This window comes from Hyla sarda, chromosome 4 (assembly GCF_029499605.1).
Source record: "Hyla sarda isolate aHylSar1 chromosome 4, aHylSar1.hap1, whole genome shotgun sequence".
Lineage (NCBI taxonomy): Eukaryota > Metazoa > Chordata > Amphibia > Anura > Hylidae > Hyla > Hyla sarda.
In genome coordinates this window covers 4,793,789-4,812,920 of record NC_079192.1, presented here as the reverse complement: position 1 = coordinate 4,812,920, position 19,132 = coordinate 4,793,789, and the positions used below count along the sequence as shown (strand labels likewise).

Genomic DNA, 19,132 nt, shown 5'->3' with positions numbered 1-19,132 from the left:
TTTCCAAAATAGTATGCCATGTGTTTTTTTTGGCTGTTCTGGCTCCATAGGGGCTTCCTAAATGTGACATGCCCCCCAAAAACTATTTCAGAAACTCACGCTCCAAAATCCCACTGTCGCTCCTTCCCTTCTGAGCCCTCTACTGCACCCGCCGAACACTTGACATACACATATGAGGTATTTTCTTGCTCAAGAGAAATTGGGTTACACATTTTAGGAAGATTTCTCTCCTTTTACCGCTTTTAAAAATTAGATAACTGGGTCTACAAGAACATGCCAATGTAAAAAATGAAGATTTTCTCCTTCAATTTGCTGCTATTCCTGTGAAACACCTAAAGGGTTAACAAACCTTTTGAATGTAATTTTGAATACTTTGAGGGGTGCAGTTTTTCTAATGGGGTCATTTATGGGGTATTTAATATATAAAAGCCCTTCAAATCCACTTCAAAACTGAATTGGTCCCTGAAAAATTTAGATTTTTAAAATTTTGTGAAAAATTGAAAAATTGTTGCTATACTTTGAAGCCCTCTGATGTCTTCCAAAAGTAAAAACATGTTAACTTTATGATGGAAACATAAATTAGACATATTGTATATGTGAATCAATATATAATTTATTTGGAATATCCATTTTCCTTATAAGCAGAGAGCTTCAAAGTTAAACAAAAAAGTAAAATTTACAATTTTTTCATCAAATTTGGGGATTTTTCACCAAGAAATGATGCAAGTATCGACAAAATGTAACCACTAACAAAGTAGAATATGACACGAAAAAACTATCTCGGAATCAGAATGAAAGGTAAAGCATCCCAAAGTTATTAATGCTTAAAGTGAATGTGGTCAGATGTTCAAAAATGGCCAGGTCCTACAGTGAAAATTGGCTGGGTCCTTAAGGGTTTTAACCCCTTAAGGACCCAGCCAATTTTCACTGTAGGACCTGGCCATTTTTTGCACATCTGACCACATTCACTTTAAATGGGCACTGTCATGAAATAAAAAAATTGATATGTTGTAGTACTTAAGTACTACAACATATCTCTAATATAGTTTAATTAAAAAAAGTGATTTTAAACCAGTTTAAAATCACTTTTAAATTCGGCCACTAGGGGTCGCCCTCCTAGTGGCCGAATGCATTCGGCAGTGACGTCACTACAGAATTTCGTCTCATTTGAGCCTGGCAAATGATTCGAAATTCCAGTCACTGCGGTGCTCGCTCCCGCCTGTCAATCAAACAGGCGAGAGCGAGCACAGTGAAATCCAGGGCTGCGCATTGGCTCCCTGGACTCTCACACTGGCCGCCTCCCTGCTGCATATTCTCCCTGCAGCAGGGAGGCACATGGCTCTTACCTCTGCTTACAGCCACGGCTCCAGTGGGGATACGCCGCCTCCTCACTGCTCCTTGCAGCTGTGTCCTGTCATTGCCGGGGGGAGCGCGTTATATGGAGCAACAAGTGTATGCCCGGCTTCCTGTCATGCTCCTACACTCTGGTAACTCTCTCTATGGTTCTGGAGGACTTTCAAACAGCAACAGCAAATATTAACTCTCAAAAAAACAGGTAATGCTAGTCCCAGGAGATTTTATTTGTTTACTTATTTTTTTCCGTCATCTCTAGAGTTTCCTTCGTGTAGCAAAATTAGAAAATGTAAAAATAAAACTATGACAAACAGCTCAGTTCTGAAGTTCTGAGATTTAGTTAATGTCAGTTTTAACCAGTTGGGGACCAAGGGTATACAGGTACGTCCTTGCATCCTGGTACTTAAGGACCAAGGGAATACCTGTACACCCTTAGCATTTCCAATCTCTGCCATGCATGAGGCGATAATTTTAATGGGATGACTACTGATATCTATCAGCAGCCATCCCAGGACATCACCTAATTCTGACCGGAGAATCACATTTTATCCGGGCTAATCGCGTCTCTGGTGACCCGATTGTCAGAAAAGTCAGGGTGATAGGAACCCTGAAGGATAGGAGTAAGGTGGCAGGGGTGCTACCTCCTCCTATGATCTGCCCAGGACTGACCGACCAATGGCAGGAGGGGGGGCGTAGGGTTAAAGTTAAGATCCCCGCTCTACCCATGCATGGAAGTCCGGGCAGAGCGGGGAGAAACATGGCGGAGGGTACTGGTGGCGAGGAATGGTGGTGGGGACTGGTGGCTGGACGGCGACGATCAGCATGGGCGGGCCACAGTCTGAAGATCGTTGGTAAGCGATCTTCCACTGTGGTCCTCCAGATGTTGCAAAACTACAATTCCCAGCATGCTCAGACTGTCAGGCATGCTGGGCGTTGTAGTTCTGATACATCTGACCCTTTAGATGTTGCCGAACTACAACTCCCAGCATGCCTGAACAGTCTGGGCATGCTGGCAGTTGTAGTTTTGCAACATCTGGAGGGCCTCAAATGCGCATGGTGCTCTCTCACTCCGGGGCCATGTCATATTTCAAGGCAATAGTTTAGTGCTACATATGGTATATTCCTGTACTTGGGAGAAATTGCAACCGACATAAGGAAAAAACACGGATCAGGAGATTGTCGGTAAAGAGCAACACTTTGTGATCAGTTTGGCCAGTGGTGACTCCACAAATTGAATGATTTTGCTGAAATGCTTCTGCAAAGGTCTCCCATAACCCTTAAAGGTGTACTCCGCCCTAGACATCTTATCCACTATCAAAAGGATAGGGGATAAGATGTCTGATCACAGGGGTCCCACTGCTGGGGACCCCCGCAATCTCTCCTGCAGACCCCCGAGTCATCACTTGACGGAGCTAAGTTTTCTAAGCTAAGCTAAGTATTACTGCAGAAACCTTTCCTCTCTCATTTATAACTCTGTCCTCTTGTGGTAGTTTTTCTTCTTTTAAATATCTTCTCCTCCTTTACCATGTTGGTTCCCTTTATGTATTTAAAAGTTTCTATTGTATCCCCTCTGTCGGTTCTTTCTTCTATACATGTTAAGGTCCTTTAACCTTTCCTGGTAAGTTTTATCCTGCAATCCATGTACTAGTTTAGTATCTTCTCTGAACTCTCCCTAGAGTATCTATATCCTTCTGGAGATACGGCCTCCAGTACTGCGCACAATACTCCAAGTGAGGTCTCACCAGTGTTCTGTACAGCGGCATGAACACTTCTCTCTACTGCTTATACCTCTCCCTATACACCCATGAACACTTCTCTCTACTGCTTATACCTCTCCCTATACACCCATGAGCACTTCTCTCTCTCTACTGCTTATACCTCCCCGTATACAACCAAGCATTCTGCTAGCGTTTCCTGCTGCTCTATTACATTGTCTACCTTCCTTTAAGTCTTCTGAAATAATTCCTCCTAAATCCCTTTCCTCAGATACTGAGGTCAGGACTGTATCACATATTCTATATTCTGCACGAGGGTTTTTACCCAAAAATATAGTATGTAGAATGATTTTACTGACCTACAAGGGGTCATATCATCTCCCAGCATCAAAAATGCACAAGAACTTTTCAAAAAAGTGTGAGGGGAGTGCTACTAAAATATAACTTTTAATATATTAAATTAAAATACACCACTGTAGTGATAGTGAACCAACACCATCTAAAAAAACTAATACACAGGATCCACTCAAGGTTACCACCCGTATGGTGGATTTACCAATATTCAGAGCGCCACCAATCCGGTGGATTGACATATAAATATATTACGTTCTCTACGCGTTTCTGCCCTAATCTAGAGCGTCATCAGGAGAACTTCATACATATAAAAAGTCTCAACAATGTGGAAATGTGTGAGATAAAGAGATAACAATAGCGTCACTCAATATATTAACATAAGTGAATGCATGTAGCACCCCGATGCTAGGTGCCACTATGCGGGTGTAATTGATCTACATATGGCACCCCGATACTAGGTGCCACTATGCGGGTGTAATTAATCACAGCGGATCCAGAAGGGATAACAGTCCGTGGTCCGACTCCCAGTACAGTCTGCTGATGTAACCGCCAATTACAGGATCCCGGTAGGTACGCAAACCCGCAATGGCGGCGAGCTAGTAACAGTCCGACCGGCTTCTGTGAGCTACCTAGTTAATATATAATATATTAAAAGTTATATTTTGAAAAGTTCTTGTGCACGAGGGTTTTTACCCCCTAGGTGCATTATCTTGCACTTGTCCACATTAAATTTCAGTGTCTAGAGTTCTGACCATTCTTCTAGTTTCCTAAATCCTTTTCCATTTGGCGGATCCCTCCAGGAACATCAACCCTGTTACATATCTTTGTGTCATCAGCAAAAAGACTAAAACCATCGAGACCTTCTGTAATATCACTAATGAAGATATTAAACAATATTGGTCCCAGTGCAGATCCCTGAGGTCCCCACTGGTAACAAGACCTCACTCTGACTATTCTCCATTGACTACAACCCTCTGTTGTCTGTCATTCAGCCACTGCCTAATCCACTCAACAATATGGGAGTCCAAGCTCAATGACTGTAGTTTATTGATAAGTCTTCTATGTGGGACAGTGTCAAAAGCCTTACTAAAATCTAGATATGAGATGTCTAATGCCCCTCCCCCCATCTATTAGTTTAGTCACCCAATCAAAAAAATCTCTAAGATTTGTTTGACATGATCTCCCTGAAGTAAACCCATGTTGTTCTTCATCTTGCAATCCGTGGGATTTTAGATGTTCCACAATCCTATCCTTTAGTAGGGTTTCCATTAATTTCCCCACTATTGATGTCAGACTTACTGGCCTATAGTTGCTTGATTCCTCCCTACCACCTTTCTTGTGGATGTACACAACATTTGATTATTTCCAATCTTCCGGGACAGTATAGATCAGGCAGGGAAGGATAGACCAGTAGGAATAGCATGGTAGGTCTCCGTTAGGGGCTGAGTAAGGCTGTTTTTGAGAACCTTGTACAATCTAGGAGTAAAGCTGCTAGGACCCAGGGGGGGGGGGGGGGTGGTTGTTTCTGATTTTATAGAATTACTGTTACGCCGAGCGCTCCGGGTCCCCGCTCCTCCCCGAAGCGCTCGCAGCATCCTCTCATTCGCAGCGCCCCGGTCAGACCTGCTGACCGGGTGCGCTGCAATATCACTCCCAGCCGGGATGCGATTCGCGATGTGGGAGGGGTCCGCTCGCGATGCGCATCCCGGCTCCCGTACCTGACCCCTTCCCCGTCTGTCTTGTCCCGGCGCGCGCGGCCCAGCTCCTTAGGGCGCGCGCGCCGGGTCTCTGCAATTTAAAGGGCCACTGTGCCACTGATTGGCGCAGCAGGCTTAATCAGTATGTTCACCTGTGCACTCCCTACTTATACCTCACTTCCCCTGCACTCCCTCGCCGGATCTTGTTGCCATTGTGCCAGTGAAAGCGTTCCCTTGTGTGTTCCTAGCCTGTGTTCCAGACCTCCTGCCGTTGCCCCTGTCTACGATCCTTGCTGCCTGCCCTGACCTTCTGCTACGTCCGTCCTTGCTCTTGTCTACTCCCTTGTACCGCGCTTATCTTCAGCAGTCAGAGGTTGAGCCGTTGCTGGTGGATACGACCTGGTTGCTACCGCCGCTGCAAGACCATCCCGCTTTGCGGCGGGCTCTGGTGAATACCAGTAGCAACTTAGAACCGGTCCACCAACACGGTCCACGCCAATCCCTCTCTGGCACAGAGGATCCACCTCCAGCCAGCCGAATCGTGACAATTACATTGCCTGCTGTTATGGCCTGAAAGGGAGAGTTTTTATGTATACCTCTCACTGTATACGATTTTTACTGCATATGCGTCATTGATGCTTTATTTTCATTTTTTTTTTACCATGTATCCATCTTTATGTCGCCCTTTATGTCGCCCTTTATGTCGCCCTGTATGTCGTCATTATAAAAAAACTTTTTTCAAACAAGCTGATGTTTTTTGAGGTATGATAGCCCTCATTATGATAGTTGGCTGAGGGGAGTGCCTTATGGGCAGTACCTGGGTATCAGAAAGAACTGCACTTTTGATGCGGATTTTGATGCACAGTCTGCCATTCTTAGGGAGTGCTTCCCGGCCAAGGGCTCTGGGCGGGGACCGGACCAGGATGACTGCTGATATCTATAAGCAGGCATCCTGTGCAAATGCTCAGGGGGGTCCCAAGACCCACCTTTTTGGCGGTCGCCGCAAATCGCCGGTGAATTCCCATTGGCGATTTGCTGCGATTCCGGGTGACCCGTTGACCCAGAAACAAGGGGGATCAGGGTTGTCCAAGACATCCATGATCTCCCTGAAGGGATAGTAGTGAGGTGGCAGGGGTGCCACCCCTCCTATCCCTGCTATTGGTCGTTCAGAAGTGACGACCAATAGCAGCTCAGGGGCTGGGGGGTTAACGTTTGGTTCCCCCACTCTGCCCACCCACTGTAGTCTGGACAGAGCAGGGGAACCTATGGTGATCGGAGGGCGGCGATGACGTGCGGCTGGCTCCCTGGTGTGGCGTACTGCAGACTACGGAAGCCGGTGAGTTGCCTAGCAACATCTGGAGGGCTACAGTTTGGAGACCACTATACAGTGGTCTCTAAACTGTAACCCTCCAGATGTTGCAAAACTACAACTCTGAGCATGCCCAGACAGCTGTTTACTGTCTGGGCATGCTGGGATTTGTAGTTTTGCAACATCCTGAGGGCCACAGTTTGGAGATCACTGTGCGGTGGTTTCTAAGCCATGGCCCTCTAAATCTTGCAAAACTACAACTCCCAGCATGCACGAACAGCAAATAGATTTCTCAACATGCTGGGAGTTGTAGTTGCGTACCTCCAGCTGTGGCACAACTACATCTCCCAGCATGCCCTTCAGTGATCAGTACATGCTGGGAGTTGTAGTTTTGCAACAGCTGGAGGCACACTGGTTGGAGAATACTGAGTTAGATTACAGAACTTAACTGAAGGTTTTCCAACCAGTGTGCCTCCAGCTGTTGCAAAACTACAACACCCAGCATGCACGGTCAGTCAGTACATGCTGGGAGTTGTAGTTTTGCAACAGCTGGAGGTTTGCCCTCCCCCCCATTTGAATGTACAGGGTTCATTCACACAGGCAGGTTTACAGTGAGTGTGAGTGTGAGCTGTGGCAACTTTTCAGCCACAGCGCAAACTCCTAGAGGGAAACTCACTGTAAACCTGGGCCTGTATGAATGTACTCTAAAAACATTACACTACACTAACACATAATAAAGGGTAAAACACTACATATACACCCCTTACACTGCCCCCCCCCCCAATAAAAATGAAAATGTATTGTACAGCAGTATATCCAAAATGAAGCCTCCAGCTGTTGCAAAAAAAAAAAAACTCCCAACATTTCCGGACTGTCAGGCATGATGAGAGTTTAGCAACAGCTGGAGGCATCCTGTTTGGGAATCACTGGGGTAGAATACCCCTATGTCCACCCCTGTGAAATCCCTAATTTAGTCCTCAAATGCGCATGGTGCTCTCTCACTTCGGAGCCCTGACGTATTTCAAGGAAACAGTTTAGGGCCACATATGGGGTATCTCCGTACTCGGGAGAAATTGTGTTACAAAATTTGGGGGGCTTTTTCTCCTTTTACCCCTTATGAAAAGGAAAAGTTGGGGACTACACCAGCCTGTTAGTGTAAAAAAATTAAAAGATTTACACTAACATGCTGGTGTTGCCCCATACTTTTTATTTTCACAAGAGGTAAAAGGAAAAAAAGACCCCCAAAATTTGTAATGCAATTTCTCCTGAGTACGGAAATACCCCATATGTGAGCGTAAAATGCTCTGCGGACGCACAACAAGGCTCAGGAGTGAGAGCGCACTATGTACATTTGAGGACTAAATTGGTGATTTGCGCAGGGGTGGCTGATTTTACAGCGGTTCTGACATAATCACAAAAAAAGAAATACTCACATGTGACCCCATTTTGGAAACTACACCCCTCGCGGAACGTAACAAGGGCTATAGTGAGCCTTAACACACCAAGGTGTTTGAAGAATTTTCATTAAAGGGGTACTCCGGCGCTAAGACATCTTATCCCCTATCCAAAGGATAGGTGATAAGATGCTTGATCTCGGGGGTCCCTCCGCTGGGGACCCCCATGATTTTTCACGCAGCACCCTGTTACCAACAGAAATGTAACAAGGGGTATAGTGAGCCTTAACACCCCACAGGTGTTTGACAAATTTTCATTAAAGTTGGATGGGAAAATGAAAAAAAAAATGTTTTAACTAAAACTAAAATGTCCGGAATTGAAGGCCACGTATGTTTACAAAGCCCCCATAGTGCTAGAACAATGGACCCCCCCCACACACACACGTGACTTGGCACACATGTGACTACACCCCTCACGGAATGTTAGAAGGGGTACAGTGAGCATTTACGCAGGTGTCTGACAGATTTTTGCAACAGTGGTCTGTGAATTTTGTAATTTTTCATTTTCTCAGCCCACCATTCCAAAAATCTGTCAAACGCCAGTGGGGTGTAAATGATCACTGCACCCCTTATTGAATTCTTTAAGGGTGTAGTTTCCAAAATGGGGTCACATGGGGGGGCACTGTTTTGGCACCACGGGGGGGCTTTGTAAATGCACAAGGTCCCCGACTTCTATTCCTACCAAATTCTCTCTCCAAAAGATCAATGGCGCTCCTTCCCTTCTGAGCATTGTAGCTCGCCCGAACTTGACATCCACACATGGGATATTTCCATACTTAGAAGAAATGGGGTTAAAGATTTTGGGGGGCATTTTCTCCTATTACCCCTTGTAAAAATGTAAAATTTGGGAAAAAACTGCATTTTAGCGCAAAAAAAAATTATCTTAACACATGCAACTTTAACGAAAAGTCGTCAAACACCTCTGGGGTGTTAAGACTCACTGTACCCCTTGTTACATTCCCTGAGGGGTGTAGTTTCCAAAATAGTATGCCATGTGGGGTTTTTTCTGCTGTTCTGGCACCATAGGAGCTTCCTAAATGTGACATGCCCCCCAAAAACCATTTCAGAAAAACTCACTCTCCAAAATCCCACTGTCACTCCTTCCCTTCTGACCCTTTAGTGCACCCATAGAACACTTGACATACACATATGAGGTATTTGCTTACTCAAGAGAAATAGGGTTACAAATTTTAAGGTGATTTCTCTCCCCCCTTGTAAAAATTCAAAAACTGGGTCTGCATGAACATGCGAGTGTAAAAAGTGAAGATTTTGAATTTTCTCATTTAATTTGCTGATATTCCTGTGAAACACCATAAGGGTTAACAAACCTTTTAAATGTCACTTTGAATACTTTGAGGCCCCACAAATCCACTTTAAAACTGAACTGGTCTCTGAAAAATTCTGATTCTGAAAATGTTGTGAAAAAATTGAAAATTGTTGCTGAACTTTGAAGCCTCCTGATGTCTTCCAAAAGTAAAAAAAAAAACATGTCAACTTTAGGATTCCAATATAAAGTAGACATATTGGGGGACATGTATGAAAGATTTTATCCCTGTTTTGTTTGTATTTTTTTACACCAAATTTTGCGCAAGCCCTTTTTTTGCATTTTTCTTTTGCGCACGTTTTGGTAGAGCATGTCCTCCAGATGTGGCCGAAACGGGGTACCTTGGAGCTGCATATATAGTACACATGGATTTATTACCTGCGTACTTTTCCTTTGCACCAAAAATTTTGACGCAAGAGCGTCTTTTCCCCCGCAAAAATAAGCCAACTTTAACTGCACGTAGCGAAATCCTTTCTATTTCTGAAGGAAAGTTCTACTAAGGAACCACCAGAATGTTATAACTTTCCGATCTCAATTCCTCCTTTGGTTTGCTTTATATTGCTTTTTACTCCTTGGTTATTCCAAAGCACTTTTATAATAATTTGCATATAGAATATTTGTTTCCAGTTCAGTTATTCATTAGATCACTTGTATATTGTTATTGTTATTTTATGATCCAACAATTTAATCCATTTACATAGGAAATGTTTGATAACTTATCATTGAACAAGATCCGTCACATTAATATAGCTTTGTAATCCACTTAACACTGTAGATCATTCTCCTTTTATTTTTAATATTTACTGCTTTCTGTTATACTTTTCCACATCGCCCGGTAAGATGGTGGCTATCACTGATAGCCAGCCATCTTACCATGTGACCACGGGGGGTTTCATCTCCCCCCCCCCCCCCCCCCCAGCGATCGCTGCTATCAGCTAGTCAAATCTATGAGAATACTTAGCAGCGCGGTGTGTGAGTCCGGATCACGGGGATCAGGACACACACCGCTCTGCTAAGTGTCCCTTACCCGTCCCCCGGCGTCACTTACCCGGCCATGCGGTGTCCCGAGCGGTCCCGGCGTGAGCGGCGTCCTCCAGGCGGTCCCGGGGGGGTGCGTCCCCGCGGTGAGTTTGCAGCAGCAGGGCGGCATCTTCATTGGCAGCAGTGAGATCGCCGCTGCCTCTGGGAGTTTCAAAACTGCAACTCCCAGCATGCCCAGACAGCCTTTGGCTTTCTGGGCATGCTGGGAGTTGTAGTTTTGCAACATCTGGAGGTCCACAGTTTGTAGACCACTGTATAATGGTCTCCAATCTGTGCTCTTCCAGATGTTCCAAAATTACAAATCTCAGCATGCCCACTCTGTCCAGGCATGCTGGGATTTGTAATTCTGTAACATCTGGAAGACCACAGATTGGAGACCATTATACAGTGGTCTACAAACTGTGGACCTCCAGCTGTTGCAAAACTACAACTCCCAGCATGCCCAGACTGCCAAAGCACGTTGGGAGTTGTAGTTCGTCAACATCTGACCCTTCAGATGTTGCCGAAATACAACTTCCAGCATGTCTGGCCATGCTGGGAATTGTAGTTTTGCAACAGCTGGAGGCACACTAGTTGGGAAACATTGTTCGTTTCCTAACTCTTTTCCCCAACCAGTGTGCCTCCAGCTGTGCCTCCAAACTATAATGCCCAGCATGCACTGAAAGACCATGCATGCTGGGAATTGAAGTTGTGCAACAGCTGGAGGCACACTGGTTTGTAAACACTAAGTTAAGTAAAAAACTTTCAAGTGTTTTGCAACCAGTGTGCCTTCAGCTGTTGCATAACTACAACCCTCATCATGCACAGACTGCCAAAGGGCATGCTGGGAGTTGTAGCAGTATGCCTCCAGCTGTTGCATAACTAAAAGTTCCAGCATGTCCTTCTGCTGTCACTGCATGCTGAGATTTGAAGTTTTTGCAACAGCTGAAGGCACACTGGTTGCGAAACACTGAGTCTGTTTCCATGTTTCGCAACCAGTGTGCCTCCAGCTGTTGCAAAACTACAACTCCCAGCATGCACGGACAGCCAAAGGGCATGTTCGGAGTTGTAGTTTTGCAACAGCTGGATGTTTCCCCCCCCCCCCCTCCCCCCAATGTGAATGGACAGGGTACACTCACATGGGTGGAGGTTTACAGGGAGTGCTGCAAGATTGAGATGCAGCAAACTCGCTGTGAACCCCAGCCCGTGTGACTGTACCCTAAAAACACTACACTACACTACACTTAAATAAGATAAGTAAAAAACACTACATATACACATACCCCTACACAGCCACCTCCCCTCCCCAATAAATATGAACAACATCTGGTACGGCACTGTTTCCAAAACGGAGCCTCCAGCTGTTGCAAAACAACAACTCCCAGTATTGCCGGACAGCCATTGACTATCCAGGCATGTTGGGAATTTTGCAACAGCTGCAGGCACCCTGTTTGCGAAACACTGGCATAGAATACCCCTATGTCCACCCCTATGCAAATCCCTAATTTAGGTCTCAAATGCACATGGCGCTCTTCCACTTTGGAGCCTTGTCGTCTTTCAAGGCAACAGTTTAGGGCCACATATGGGGTATCGCCGTACTCGGGAGAAATTGCCTTACAGATTTTGGGGGGCTTTTTCTCCTTTTACCCATTATGAAAAGGAACAGTTGGAGTCTACACCAGTATGTTAGTGTTAAAAAATAAAATTATTTACACTGACATGCTGGTATTGCCGCATACTTTACATTTTCACAAGAGGTAAATGGAGAAAAAAAGATCCCCATTTTTTGGGACACAATATAGCCAGAGTATGGAGATACCACATATGTGGGCGCAAAGCGCTCTGCGGGCGCACAACAAGGCCCATAAGGTAAAGTGCACCATGTACATGTGAGGTGATTTGCACAGGGGGGTCACAGATGTTAAATGAAGAATAAGGACATTGGTATAATTGATGTGTTATAATTGGTGCAAAAAGTAATATTATTGTGAGATTAAAACTCTACATAATGAAGAAAATTTTTTCTAAAACTAATAACGAGGACACACTTACTGTTTAGGTGCAGAAACGCTGCAGACAAAGCTCCTACTAAATAGAGCTGCGGTGTAAATTTATGCTCTGAGGAGAGTTCTAAATTTAAACGCAATTCAAGAAAGTAGCTGCGCAAGAATGATAAATGTAACGCAGCTGCGCCAAATTTAGACAACAGGCAGAGGGGTAAAAAACTTCTATTATACACTGGAAATGATACATGCCCCCCATTGTATATGTGAATCAATATATCATTTATTTGGGATGTCTACATTCCTTATAAGCAGAGAGTTTCAAAGTAAAAAAAAAAAAGCTAAATTTTCATAAAATTTTGAAATTTTTCACCAAGAAATGATGCAAGTATCAACAAAATTTTACCATTAACATAAAGTAGAATATGTCACGAAAAAACAATCTCAGAATCAGAATGAAAATTAAAAGCATTCCAGAGTTATTAATGCTTAAAGTGACAGTGGTCAGATGTTCAAAAAATGCTCTGGTCCTTAAAAGGGTTATCCAGGAAAAACATTTATTTTTATATATCAAGTGGATCCAGAAAGTTAAACTGATTTGTAAATTACTTCTATTAAAAAATCTTAATCCTTTCAGTACTTATGAGCTTCTGAAGTTGAGTTGTTCTCTGATGAAGTGCTCTCTGATGACACATGTCTCGGGAACCACCCAGTTTAGAAGCAAATGCCCATAGCAAACATCTAAACTGGGCGGTTCCCGAGACACGTGTCATCAGAGAGCACTTCATCAGAGAACAACTCAACTTCAGAAGCTCATAAGAACTGAAAGGATTAAGATTTTTTAATAGAAGTAATTTACAAATCTGTTTAACTTTCTGGAGCCAGATGATATATAAAAAAAAGTTTTTTCCTGGATAACCAATATAAGGTGAAAATGGGCTGGGTCCTTAACCCCTTAAGGACGCAGGGTTTTTCTGTTTTTGCATTTTCATTTTTTCCTCATCCCCTTCTAAAAATCATAACGCTTTCAATTTTGCACATAAAATTCCATATTATGGATTTTTTTTTGCACCACCAATTCTACTTTGCAGTGACATTAGTCATTTTACCCAAAAATCCACGGCGAAACGGAAAAAAAATTCATTGTGCGACAAAATTGAAAAAAAAATGTAATTCTGTAAATTTTGGGGGTTTCCGTTTCTACGCAGTGCATTTTTCGGTAAAAATGACACCTTATCATTATTCTGTAGGTCCATACGGTTAAAATGATCTCCTACTTATATAGGTTGGATATTGTCGTACTTCGGAAAAAAATCATAACTACATGCAGGAAAATTTATATGTTAAAAATTCTCATTTTCCAACCCCTATAACTTTTTTTTTTTCCCGCTTACGGGCCGGTATGAGGACTCATTTTTTGCACTGTGTTCTGAAGTTTTTATTGGTGCCATTTTTGTATTGATTGGACTTTTTTATTGCTTTTTATTCATTTTTTCATGATATAAAAAGTGACCAAAAATACACAATTTTGGACTTTGGAATTTTTTTGCGCGTACGCCATTGACCATGCAATTTAATTAACAATATATTTTTATAGTTAGGACATTTCCGCACGCGGCAATACCACATATGTTTATTTTTATTTACACAGTTTTTTTTATGGGAAAAGGGGGGTGATTCAAACTTTTATTAGGGAAGGGGTTAAATGACCTTTGTTAACTTTTTTTTTCCTTTTTTTTTTTTTGCAGTGTTATAGCTCCCATAGGGGACTATAACACTGCAAACACTGATCTTCTATGCTGATCCCTGCAAAGCCATAGCTTTGCAGGGATCAGTCAGATAGGGGCTTGATTGCTCAAGCCTGTAGCTCAGGCTTGGAGCAATCAATTGATGATCGGACGCTGCGGAGAGAGGTAAAGAGACCTCCGCCTGAGTCCCAGCTGATCGGGACGTCACGGTGTGTACAGGTACACCCTCTGTCCTTAAGAGGTTAAGGGGTTAATCACTGAATGATATAAAGGGATTTATACAATGACGCTCATAGATTTTTGTTATACAAAATACTGGATTGATCTAAAACCCCGCGAGCTTCAGACATGAGGTGTTCATGAATTATCTAAGATCTTGATTTAACTTTTTAAATTTAGAATTTTTATTAAGCCAAGAAAATTATGAAATGTTTTACATATTTAGCAATAAACATATTTCAGACACTTGGGAGTTTTCTAAATAATATTCTTGATGTTTGTCACATAAAAATGAATTTATCATCATTTACCTCAGATATTTCTCCTGTAATGTTATATAAATGTCACTTACCTCAGATATTTCTTTATTCTCCATTTTCAGATGAATATCTCTTCTCTTTGCTCTCAGGTCTCTGGGGGGATGGAGGACAATGTTACAGCGTCAGCTTCTATGACCCCCAGACCCCTGAATGTGAAGCATTACCTGCCGATATTTATCTACAAGATGAAGACAAGGGACCAGGTAGAAGAACCCCCCGGAGATATCTCTACTATCGTCTGAGGAGTCTCCAGGGTTCTGGTCTATAGAGGAATATAGAAATAATAATTTACAGATTAATCTCAGAGTCAATTCTTTTATTTATAAGAATATACAAAACTTTAGTTATACACAATATCATTGTGAAGAAAAAAGTTTTCTATCAAGAACAAAAAGATTAAGTAATTAGCCGGAAAATGTAGAGATCATGTGAGTTTGTAATTTGAAAGCACTTCCATTACTGATATCATGAGGGGAGGTACTGATACCCAGAACTAGAGATGAGCGAATCGAAGCTGACGAACCGGAATTCCTTACGAATTTCATGAAATATTCGATTCGCAACAAATGCGAATATCATTACGATTCTATCGCGCAAATCGCTTCATTAAACTTCATTTTACAGCGTTCCAGGCTATTGGAGACCTAAGATGGCGGATCCACATGTGAGTACATGGGGCAGGGGATTATGGGAGGGCGGGAAACAGCGGCGGGAATGAAGGTAGGCGGGCTGACCCTGAATCACATGTGAGATTCAGCCTATCAGCATTCATTGACCCCTGTGATGTCACAGCCCTATATAATCGGCGGCCATCTTGCCTCTCTTCATTTCATCTATGCTCTCAGATACAGAGGATGGGACTGTGTGTGTGTGAATAGCTCATACCACAGCGTTACACTGCAACTGCTAGTCACATCAGCATTAGGGAAAGGCAGGAGTGCAGAGTGCTGTGCTGTTACACTGAGAACGATCATTGATTGCTAAACCTCCTATTCCCGTTATTGAGCATTGCAGCAGAGAGGGGCAGATAGCTGTCAGCTGCCTCATACAGATCTCCAAGCTGCCTCAACTTTATCAACCATCTTATCTCCTCACTTTTCAGCGCAATTCAGGTTTTTTTTTTTAGCTCCACAAATCTTCTGCTGCTCAGAATTGTATGACAATAGTACTCACCGGCTGGTGTTTTACAAAAATACAGAGCATTTTTCTGCATATAGTTGCGCATATTACTGCCCTCATCGGTGCATACCGCATACGTACATCCAAGTATTGTACAATTTTGTACCTGTTAATCTGTCAAGGGCTTACATACTGTAAAAGGACAGGCATAAGTAATCACCTGCTGCTGTTCTAGACAAAAACTGTTTAAAGAGTAGTGTAGCGTATTGTAATACCCTCATATGCGCACTAAGTATGTCAGGCAGAGAAGTGCCAGGACGTGCACAGAGGAGTGGCAGAGGCCTAAATACTTCAGGCAGAGTTGGCAGAAGACTAGGGGCGAGTGGAAGCAGGAGTTACAACGAGAGGCCTGAGCTCCCGTTATCAGCCAGTGGTTGTGTCTCGACCAGCATCCCATCTGCCGTCGTCGATTGGTTAACACGCTCATCCACATCATCACAAGTGACATCTGACACCCCCAGTCAACAGTCGGTGGGTTCCTCAGACACAACCCTCAGTTGGCATGGCCCGGGAGCAGTCCCTGTCCTCCCATTGCCTTTGTCCTATGCTGTTCCCTCTCCTAGAGAAGTATCTTATGCTGTGGGTTCAGCTCCACTATTTAGTGAGGACAATCTAATAGAGGACAGTCAGCAGCTACTGCCCAGCCAAGAAGGGGAGGAAACATGTGCCGCTTGCTCCGCTAGGCAGCAAATTAGTGATGCGGAGAGTGACGTGGGAGGCGGTGCTGCAAGGGTTCAGGGTCCTGAAGCAGACACTGTTGGGGAACATGAGGAGAACACCAGTGAAGTGAACACCTGTTGATGATGATGAAGCCAATCGCAATTGGGAGCCGGGTGCAGAAGGGGCTTCATCATCATCAGGAGAAGAGAGTTGCAGGTTGCCCTTGAGGCAGCAAGGCGGTAGCACGGTTGGCAGTCAGCGTGGTGGCAGTAGATGAAATTCAGGAGCCAAACGTGCCTGGGGGAGACCACCTGCTTTACGGCAGCCTATCTTTCTGGGAGGTAGTGGAACAGGGGTTCCTGGAGATGGCGCCAGTAGCAGTCAATTAGTGCGGACTGCGGGTGGGAAAATCAGCTACTCTGCGGTGTGGAAGTTTTTCATAAGGCCTCCGGAGGAGGTTCACGTAGCCACATGCAAGATCTATTGGCAGAAGGTGAAGCGTGGCCAGGGTCCCAATGTCGGCACCATGGCCCAGCGTCAACACATGCTTCGCCACCATAAAGCGGCCTGGGAGAACCGTGGCTCCGATGAAGTGGTCCAGCCTGCTGCATCACCCAGTGGCCATCCACTCCCTCCTTCATCCAGCCAAGGCTCCACCACCTCAGCCGAAGGGAGCTGTGTGTCAAACCCTCCTTCTGTTGCTCCTGCTTCTCCCGCTTTTAGTCAGCCATTCCGCCAACAATCCATCGGCGAAGCCATGTCCAAGAGACAACAGTATGCGCCCACTCATCCAACAGCTCAGAAGCTGAATGTGCTCCTGTCAAAGGTGCTGGTGCTGCAGTTGCTCCCTTTTCAAGTTGTGGACTCTGCACCTTTCAGAGAATTGATGGCTTGTGCCGAGCCGAGGTGGAGAGTCCCAAGCCGTCATTTCTTTGCAAAGAAGGCAGTACCAGCCCTGCATAAGTTTGTACAAGAGAAGATGGGCCAGTCCTTAAACCTGCCGGTGTGTTCAAAAGTGCACGGCAGTGCCGACGTGTGGAGATGTAACTACGGGCAGGGACAATACTTGTCTTTTACATCCCACTGGGTAAATGTGGTTCCTGCACAGCCACAACAGCAACTTGGACAGGTCACACCGCTTCCTCCTCAACGCTATTGCTCCCAGGCAGTTATTCCTGTTACAGTGTGTGACGCCGCCTCCTCATCCTCTACCGTGTCCTCTGCCTCCAATGCACGTTCAAATCTCGGTGGCCCTTCATCGTACCATGTGTGTAGGGCACGGAGGTGTCAAGTTGTTCTTCACATGGTTTGCCTTGGCGAACAGAGTCACACAGGGGAGCAACTGCTAAAGTTCATTCGTAAATAAATCCGAGTATGGCTTACTCCACGTAATCTGGAAATGGGAACCGTGGTAACGGACAATGGGAAGAACATCGTGTCTGTGCTGCGACAAGGAGATGTAAAACATGCGCCCTGCATGGAACACGTATTGAATCTGGATGTCAAGCACTTCCTCAAGTCTTCACCCCATTTGCAAAACATCCTGAAAATGGCAAGGAAACTGTTCATGCATTTCAGCCACTCGTACACCGCCAAGCACACCTTCCTTGAGCTGCAACGTCAGAACGGAATCCCACAACATAGTCTTATTTGTGACGTTGCCAAACGTTGGAATTCCACCCTCCATATGTTGGACAGACTATACGAACAAAGAAAAGCCATCACCGATTTCTTGATGATCCAAGCAGATAGGAGTACTCCCCTGTGTAACTTCACTGTGAACCAGTGGCAGCTCATATGTGACACCTGCCGTTTGCTGAGGCCCTTTGAGGAAGCCACATTATTTGTAAGTCGCTTGGATTACGCCATGAATGACGTAATTCCACTCCTACATTTCCTACAACAAATTATTGAAACCATGGCTGGTCACGGCAATGGAGACGTTGCGCCTACATCTCAAGGCTACATAAGCCCTGTGGGGGCTGAACTGGAGGAGGAGGATGAGGGGCAGAGCGGATGGATGAGATGGCCGGTGTTTCTAGTCATCGGACCGAAGAGGAGGAGCAGGAGCAGCCAGAGGAGCTGGAGGGTTATGAGGAAGGCGAGGCAGAGGACCCAGACACACCATAGCGGTATGCAGTGGAGGAGGAGGCAGGTAGTCCCAGCGAGTCACTGGCGCAAATGGCACGATGCAGGCTCAGTTGCTTGCGTAGTGACCCCCGAATTGTCAAAATTCATCAGCGGGATGACTTCTGGATCTCCACCTTATTAGACCCTCGCTACTGTCCCAGAATGGGGGCCTTTTTTACACCCACTGAGAGGGAGGACAAACTGACCTACTACAGAGAGATTCTACGTTGTCAGTTGGCTGATGCCTATCGACCACATGGTCCATCCACTCGCAGGTCTGAGTCGGGGGGGGCATCTGCGCTCACCTTCCACTGCCATGGCTGCTTGGGAGGGGAGGGGTGGCAGGAGCAGTACCAGCTCAATCAGCAGCAGCCTGAGTCTACAGTCCCTGATGAGTAGCTTTTTTCACCCGCATAGTGAAGCAACTCTTCAGCAGCAGGTAGACATGGAGCAGGACCTGAACCAGCAGGTGGTGGCATACCTTGACATGACCATGCAAACAACCATTGAAGATCCGCTGGACTTCTGGCAGCCAAACTTGATTTATGGCCGCAACTAGCAGAGTTTGCCCTGGAAAGGCTTGGCTTGCCCGGCCAGTATTCTGCGGGTGTTTAGTGCGGCCGGGGCCATAGTCACCCCAAGGCAAA

At 44.9% G+C, this 19,132-nt stretch overlaps 1 protein-coding gene across 1 annotated transcript in view; it reads right to left on the bottom strand.

Moving 5' to 3' along the window:
• Positions 1-18,803, bottom strand: part of LOC130367142 (olfactory receptor 10A7-like) — a 32,922-nt gene extending 14,119 nt beyond the window's left edge. Inside the window, exons 1-2 of the mRNA XM_056569545.1 lie at positions 18,791-18,803; positions 14,681-14,778 (exon numbers count right to left, since the gene is read on the bottom strand). Coding sequence (XP_056425520.1) covers positions 14,681-14,778; positions 18,791-18,803 — 111 coding nt within the window. The remainder of the gene's footprint in view (positions 1-14,680; positions 14,779-18,790) is intronic.
• Positions 18,804-19,132: the final 329 nt, after the last annotated feature.